This window comes from Sesamum indicum, linkage group LG10 (genome assembly GCF_026168435.1).
Source record: "Sesamum indicum cultivar Baizhima isolate 11 linkage group LG10, ASM2616843v1, whole genome shotgun sequence".
NCBI lineage: Eukaryota > Viridiplantae > Streptophyta > Magnoliopsida > Lamiales > Pedaliaceae > Sesamum > Sesamum indicum.
Genome location: NC_142666.1, coordinates 15,148,322 through 15,156,860, shown reverse-complemented (window position 1 = coordinate 15,156,860; position 8,539 = coordinate 15,148,322). Strand labels below are relative to the sequence as shown.

Here is an 8,539-nt window from a genome sequence, read left to right as displayed (position 1 = left end):
GATGCCAAACACGCCCCTCAACCCCTCCCACAATCCAACACTCCAGATTCAATAGAATCTCTACTTGCAATCGTAGAATCAAGAATGAACCAAGTCGACACCTTCAATAAATAATTGCATGTAGTTAGGTGCAAACCATTAACTGAGAGCACAAGTCAGCAAATGCCACCCTTACCTCTTAAAATAGCTCGAAAATAATTGATGGCCACTAATAACAGCTCCTCAGCCCACAGCCACACAACGAAAATTTTGATTTTCCCCCACATATTGCCCCGCTGCATCAACCATGTTCTTGCATTTGATACGCAAAATCCAGATCTTATCTCGCTAAAACCTCCTCCAATCACTCGCTTTTGTCTTCCACCAAAGACCCTTGTTGTTGTTGTTGTTGGTCTTGTGCTTACACGGGTTCACACTTAGCTTCCTAATCTTTTCATTCAAGAAACATAGTTCAGGTACGTGTGTTCGTCAGTCCCATCTCCAATCATATTTGTTGAACAAAGCCCATTTGACAAGTTCCCTTTATTGGATTGGAAGTCTGGTTTTGTGGGCTTTTGTTGGAATCTTGAAAAAGATTGAAGTTGGGTGGTTTGGCGTATGGGATTTTGTTGGTAGCTGGTGTTTGTAGAAAAGGGGTGGTGGTTCAAGATTTGATTCTCGCGACAGAAGATGAAGATACAGTGCGATGTGTGCGAGAAGGCTCCAGCAACGGTGATTTGCTGCGCAGATGAGGCTGCATTGTGCGCGGAATGCGACGTGGAAGTTCATGCTGCGAACAAGCTTGCCAGCAAACACCAGAGGCTGCTTCTTCAGTGCCTCTCCAATAAGCTTCCTCCCTGTGATATTTGCCAAGTATGTGGATTTTCACCCCTTCTTTTTATGCTTTGTTTAAGGCAGTGTTCTCTGCTTTTTAATCGCAGGAAGTCGCATATACATGCTGCAAACCAATGAAATAATTCTGTTTCATCTGTTTAAAAATTTGCGAGCAGGGTTTACTTATTAGAGTTGGATCTTATCTCTGCTACTTGATTATATAGCTTGTTTTGTGGTTTTGCATGTCTAATATATTATAATATGAAAGTAAAGAAGAAATCTTTGAAGATGGCCTATGTAGAAAGTCCAGCTTGAGATGAAATTCATCTTGAATTAGATCTAAACTTTTCGTTTTTGAATTCCCTGGAAAATTTCAGTTTTCAATTCTTAGGTGTAGCACTTGATTCTTTCATGAATGCTGTTGTCTGTTACCTAATGGAGATCAATAAGATATTGTTTTGTCGTTAGAACCGCTGCCTTTTCATCCGGAATTCAAGATAATCCTCACTGCTTGGGTTTCATTTGGAATACAAGATGATCCTCACTGCTTGGCTATCATCAAGTCTTTTGGCCTGTGCTTTAATCAAATGAGTAACCTTAATCTGCTGAAAAAAGATACAGATGGTGTACTGATTCGACCTGGATTGGATTCATTGTGTTTGAGTCCCAATCATTTTGGGTATCAACTTGTAATTGCATTAACACTTCTATTACAGTAAGAATGTATTAACGATAATCTATTATTAGATATGGCCTCCTTCACAAACTTGAATGCTATGTAGACAGAAAAAAATAACATAAGAAAATAACACGTCTCTTGTAAATTGGTATACATCTGCAATTAAATCACTTCTAATTACTTTTTTCCCTTTTTACTTAAATTTTGTCAATCTATTAAAATACAAGCGAAAGAAGACCATCACCTTTGTAACAATCTGAAGAAGCCATTTGTTTTCTTACTGGTGATTAGCTTTCTGTCTGGTGCTCGTGTGTAGGAACGGACAGCGTTCATTTTCTGTGTTGAAGACAGAGCACTCTTTTGCAAGGACTGTGATGAGCCTATTCATTCAGCCAACAGCCGTGCTGCAAACCACCAGCGTTTTTTAGCTACCGGAATAAGAGTAGCTCTAAGTACAAGTTGCAATAAGGACAGTGTTAAAAGCCATCCAGAGCCAAAGCCCCCAAAACTGAGTTCACAACAGATTGGTTTGAAGACACCCTCACAGCATGTTTCTGGTATCACATCACCATCTTGGGCTGTTGATGATTTGCTACAATTTTCTGAGTATGAATCCTCCGACAAGGTAAGAATGTTATGTGCAATTATAATTGTCTCTTGACTTTAAAAATTGTCAGACAGGTTAAATTGGGATTTTGGGAAGATCTTTGATAAAGACCTTCAAGAGAGGAATAGTAAGATAACTAGCAACAGCAGTAGTATACTGTGCAGAATGAAATTTCAATGACTAATAACATCATTTATGCAAAGAAAACTGTTCGATTATAATATAAGTGGCACAGTTTTCCTTCCATAAACAGGTATGTTATTGAATGATTTAAAATCTCAGTTGAATGGTAAGGACTACTGCAAATGGAGTAGAAACCAGTTCGATAGGCTGTGGCGTTTGTTTGTATCTGTGTGGCCTGTCGATTCTAGCTGAACATATTACCATCAAGACTTGTATGAACTTTTATTTAGTTTCAATAATTTGTGAGCTTGGGTTGATTATTATCAAATTGAGCTCAAAAGAGCTATAACCTATTCTAACAAAAGTCAAGTTCAGGTAGTTCGATTATTCCACACATATTGATCATTGTTTCACCAGTCGGGCCAAACTCAAGCCTTGTTCAAGAGTTTCCAGACGAAAAATTATTCTCAAGTTTGGTTTGTTATGTTTAACAAACTAAGATTATATGAGCTTTGACAATCAATCTCAAATCAAGTGTCGAGAAGTTTGATATGTTTTGAGCCTAATTCTCAATCAACATCTGCCGTCCCAAATCTGACAGGGCAATATGAGTTTACCACATTCTGTTCATATGATGCTATTCTCTTTTTGGTCACTAGACATGTTAGATAACATATCATGGCATTAGCCTCATCATTTATTTCACTTCGTACTGATTATACATTTCAATCTGCGCAGAAAGAGCAGCTAGAGTTTAATGAGCTCGAGTGGCTGACAGACATTAATCTCTTCGGAGAACAAGTACCCCAGGAGGCTTTAGCTGCAGCCGAAGTACCTCAGCTACCGGTGTCTCCACCTAGTAACATGACATCTTACAGACCTGCAAAGTTTTACACAGCCCACAAGAAGCCTAGAATTGAAGTTCCCGATGATGATGATGATGATGAGGAATACTTCACAGTTCCCGATCTTGGTTGAAGATCATAGTATGTAATGAACACGTTCGTACTTGTAAGCAAATCACCACTCAACTGGCTAGTGAACTTATATAGCAGGTAAATGAGATTGCTCCCGTGCTTGTAATAGCTGACTGATATGGCTGCAACTCCTGTTGTGCTTCGTTGATATGTATTATTAGCTGATGCTATTCGTTGAGAGTTTTCATCTGAGTTTTCTCTCCCTTGTCTCTTGGTGCATTATTTTTCAAACGGGTAAAGTTGAGTTCCCACATCTGATTTCAAAACTTAAACATACTCTCTGTGTTTTTAACTCATTTTAAATTAGTCCGTGCAATTGGGTGATTTTTCCATATTACCCTTATCATTCTCATACAGTTATTATTTGAATAATTGCGCAACGATAAAATTATCTGATTAAAATGGTTATATTTTTTTAAATTTATGTGCGGGCGACCAAATTGCTATTTAAAATGTGGAGTGAAGAATTAAAATGATTTTCCATTAACAAAAAAATAAATTTGAAAGTGTAATACGGAAAAGTCACTCGATAGAGGGACTAATCTGAAGTGATTTGAAAAAATACCAAATATTTTGAAGTTAAAATCAAATGTCAAGAACTGAATTAAATTTAGTATTTGTAAATCAACTCGTAGTGATTTTTCGTTTCTTTTAGAGGAATTCTTTCGATTGTTAATATTTTCATAGGGGCCTGGTGATCATCTTCTTTGTTTTAGGATGTATAAAGAGTCGCAAAATGACCAAGTGGACTTTCTATTAGGTGACGAAGCCAGGAAGTTGGCTTAGTCCTATCAACATTTAATCAATTCATTAAAATGAAAAAATTAAATTCGATAAATTTTTTTATTACACAATTGCTTTACAAATTAAATATAAATAGAGTGATATAAAATGTCTGTTTAATCATGTGATTGAGCGAGTTAAACCTACGGTTCGAATATGAATACCTTGTTTTGTGCAGTTGGACCCCTTTCTCAATAAGCACTTTTTGAGTTAAATTCCATCAAAGCTACGTATTGATAAAAGGCTATAATTTGTAGCTTTGAATCTCATTATGCTTATAAAGTAATTTTTCAGTCCTTCATTACCTTAAGAACGAGATTAGTTTTGAAATTTAGCGACGACTGCATGTTTATAACTAATCAATTGTGAAATCGTGAAAATCATCGTTAAAATCATTTCTTCTAATATCAGTCATTCCATATTAATAAAAAATTTCATAATTAATTATGTAACTGTAGAACCGAATTATTTCAAATACAATTAAGGGAAAAGTATTATTTTAGTTCGTTAGGTATGCTTAATTTTAATTTTAATCCGATAACTATGTCCATTTTTGTTTAGGTTCAGTAACTTACGAAATTGCTTACTTTTAGCCCTCTGGCAGATTTTCGAATAATTTTACCCCTATGCAACTTTTGAAAGGCAGTTTTAGTCCATATGCACTTATAGGGGTAAAATTGTCCGAAAATCTGCCAGAAGACTAAAAGTAAGCAATTTCATAAGTTACTGGATCTAAACAAATATGGACATAGTTATCGAATTAAAATTAAAATTAGGCATACTTAGCGGACTAAAATTAAAATTAGACATACTTAGCAAACTAAAATAATACTTTCCCCCTACAATTATTAGCCCCTGTTTCTCTGTCTACATTAATGTACTATATATATGTTTTTAAAATGTGGGAGTTTTCCTCGACACTTATAAACTCTATTGCAATTTATGTGCAATAAAGTCAATTAGGAGTGGTTATGGTGCAGTTTCGATTTTTTTTAAATTATTTTTAATTTGAATTGGCATCGACGATTTTGTCAAAAAAATTATCAATTTGTCACTTTCAAAAATAAAATTAAAGGTGCGGTTCTGCACAAATATCCGATATACGGAAAATGAATTTGCAAGAGAAATAAAAAAACTCAATGTTAGCAAAATCAAAATAAAATAAAAAAATCACAAAAGATATGTTTAATCATTTCTATTTTGAGAAATTTTACTTTTTTAAACTTTCTATGAGAAAAAGAAACGCAAAACGTTTTGAAAATTTTGAAAAAGCAAGAGATGAAAAGTTGGAGATGAGCTTAAAATGAATGAAGTAATTTTACGTGTTTCCAGTAACAATATCATATTAATATTTTATTAAATTCACTTATTAAAAATATTTGATGTGTTTCCTATTGATAAAAAAAAAAAAATTATCTGTTCAAATTTTCACTAAGTGCAAAATTGACCCTTGTTGAAAATTAAATAATGTTATTGACTTGGTTCAATTGAAGGAGTCGTTACTAATTGATTAAGAAATGATAGAACTTTACTGGATACATCGAAGGATTACCCGTAATTTTGCAAAGGACATGAAATGTTGGAGCTGACAGAGTCTTAAATGTTTTTTAGAGGGAATCCTAGAAAAATCCTGCATTTTTCTTTTTTGAGCTGACTGAGTCTCTTTTTTGTTGAAAAAATCCGTTTCACGTAACTGTTTTTATCTGATTTGATCCTGCGTGATCTCTCAACAATTGAGGGTCTTCCCTACCTTGATTTTTATTTCAGAAACACCGAGATTTTGAAGCTCTCAACTCTTCTTCTCTTCCCCTTGCTACTATTATGAGTGTTACAGCCTGCTTGTTCCAACTCTCTGCCACGAGTGCACGTATTGGAAAATATTATGTTAATCTTGAGGAGCAATTGGTTGAAACGATTGCATCATGTCGTACCAAAATTTTGCTTTTAAAATAGAAGTTTTTCCACGACACAACTTTGTCCTTTCATATTTTCTTACAATTTGAAAGCAAAAGCCCCTCTCAAAACGATAACCCGTGCTACTTTCTTATGGTTGTTTTTATGTCCAAAGCTCTAGCAAATCTTTCAGAATTGGAACTACTTGACAGGACCAAATTCAATCCATGGTCTCAAAAGCTCCTCATCTTTTGCGAACAATGTGAGATGGACTATGTTCTTGTCACAGATTCACCTTAAACTCCATCTCAAGCCCCAGAAGTATCTACATCAACAAACATGGAAGAAAAGGCTAATGTAGAAGCCAAGGCAAAATCCAAAAAGGATAACAAGACTGTCCGGGGCGATACCCTCAACCACATGACGAACTCTTTGTTTTACTTATTTGTCAATGATAAAAAATAATGCTAAATCAATCTGGGATACATTGGAAACCAGGTATCGAGCCTGTGATGCAGGCACAAAAGAATATGTGGTTGGCAAATGATCTAGTTCCAAATGGCCAATGTCAAATTAATAATGGACCAAGTTCACAAGTACGAGAATCAAGTGACTGACGTGTTAGGCAAAGGTATGCAAATCTATGAGGTCTCGCAAGAAAATGTACCATTAGAGAAATTTCGCCCTTCCTATAGCGAACACAGAAACCATCTGAAACAAAAGAAGAGGGATCTGACACTTCAAATGCCTGCCACATGAGAATCGAGGAAGCAAACTGAGAAAGGATAAGCTCACTCTATCTCTTCACTTTCTGTTAAAGCTAATTTGGTGAAGTCTACTAATTCTAAAGATAGGTTTCAAAATAAAGCGAAGACGTTCTAGAAAGGCGGTCAACAGAAGTTATTCAAATAAATCAATGGCAAACCCAACGGCTAAACAAGGTTACTACTACTGTGGAAAGCTAGGACATAAGGCATATCAGTGCTACCAAAGAAAAAAAAAAACGATAAACCAGCATTTCAAGCCACCCCACAAATCCATCTCGCTGAGAATAAAGAGATCATAGTTGCAGTAGTCGTCGTAGCAAATCTGGTGGAGAAAAAACTGGATTAATCTTGGACACAGGCGTAGCCAAACACCCTCTTAGTCATGCTTTTACTCCAACTTGCCCTACACTAGCATCCCGTCTGATCCAAAATATTTTATTTTGAGATCTTATAAGCTTTTTAAAAAAAAAAATTGTCAAACAAATTTTTAGAGCTTATAAGTTATAAAACATTTTATAAAATGTTTTGAATAGCTTATAAGCTTAGCCAAACACCCTCTTAGTCATGCTTTTAATCCAACTTGCCCTGCATTAGCGTTCTGTCGGATCAAATTTTCTATTGCAAAGTCTATTACATATTCTACGTCATTTAACATATGCACACCACGTGTATAAAATTTTTTCCAAAATAAAATATATAACGTCATTTTTATATACGTGACATGTGTATATTGAATGCAATATATAAAATAGAGTTTGTGACAGAAAATTCAATCTGATCATTTTGTATAGGTAAAGAAAAGATCAATCTAATGAAAGTACATTTTGTAATACTGAACACCTCTAATTATCTTCATAACTATTCTCCTTATATATATATATTATTGTAAGATGATCATTGGTTTTTGTCTATACATACCTAACTTATTATTTCAAGACGGGTTTTATTTCATTATCACTGCCACAAATACAATTGAATCTTATATCTAACTCTACTAAACTAACATGTCAAAGCTAAGCCTCGCCAAGCACAACTAACACCACGCAAGTCAAGCATGGCGGAGCTCTGCCACTCGATCTCCATTAAGAACCATGTCGTCGGCCCCCACCCTATCCGCTTCCATGTGGTTGCATCTCCATGGGCCTCCGAGTTCCACACCTCCTTCGTGGCCGTCATCAGTGACAATAATGGGTGGGATTATTATTACTATGATTGCTCCTTTTGAACGTACTTTCAATCCTTTTAGTCTTCACTATTTTTTTCTGAACGACGATCTAAATTCATTGAAATTTTGACCATGCAAATATGAGATCATGAAAATTTGGATTAACAGAACAGGATAAAAATGGTTAATATATGGCCAATTTTATCTTCTTCCCCTATATGCAAGGTTGAAAATGTAATTCACTTTTTATTTTATCAAATTAGGCATTTCACCCGATCAAAATCTTTTTTCTTAAACTAATATTTTCAAGTAAATCACATTGATAGTTTTTGAATTTATGTCTAATTATATAAATATTTTTTTATTTTCTTTCGTAAAAGTTACAAAACAAAGATATACTCCCAATTTAAGAATAAAATTTTATAAATATACATATTATAATTAATTATGTCCGACATGCTTTTAAAGGGTGCATTTATAATTTTATAAAGAAAAAAAAAGTTTTCATGTAACTTAACATCTAAATCTAATTTAAATGGGAATCGTCATTCTAATTTATGTGGTTTTTTTGGGATAATTACACTCTTTTTTTGTAGGTTTATATGTAATTATATTAATTTTTTTATAATTTGGAATAGCACTATTAAAATTTATTTTTGTTTGATAAATAAATTTTTTTTATTAATTAAAATTTATCGAATTTGGTGAATGCAAATTTTCAAACAGACAGAG

At 34.3% G+C, this 8,539-nt stretch overlaps 1 protein-coding gene across 1 annotated transcript; it reads left to right on the top strand.

The window, feature by feature from the left end:
* The first annotated feature begins 214 nt into the window (after nt 1–214).
* LOC105172018 (B-box zinc finger protein 24) lies at nt 215–3,386 on the top strand. Its single transcript, XM_011093345.3, has 3 exons — nt 215–852; nt 1,809–2,117; nt 2,961–3,386. The coding sequence occupies exons 1-3, from the start codon at nt 670–672 to the stop codon at nt 3,198–3,200; spliced, it is 732 nt and encodes a 243-aa protein (XP_011091647.1). The 5' UTR covers nt 215–669; the 3' UTR covers nt 3,201–3,386.
* The last annotated feature ends 5,153 nt before the right edge of the window (nt 3,387–8,539 follow it).

What these genes read in the sequence shown, in the direction of transcription:
- LOC105172018 (XM_011093345.3), top strand. Translation starts at nt 670, where the DNA reads ATGAAGATACAGTGCGATGTGTGCGAGAAGGCTCCAGCAACGGTGATT. An exon ending in CTCCCTGTGATATTTGCCAA is followed by an intron (nt 853 to 1,808) that starts GTATGTGGATTT and finishes GCTCGTGTGTAG; the next exon opens with GAACGGACAGCGTTCATTTT. An exon ending in AGTATGAATCCTCCGACAAG is followed by an intron (nt 2,118 to 2,960) that starts GTAAGAATGTTA and finishes CAATCTGCGCAG; the next exon opens with AAAGAGCAGCTAGAGTTTAA.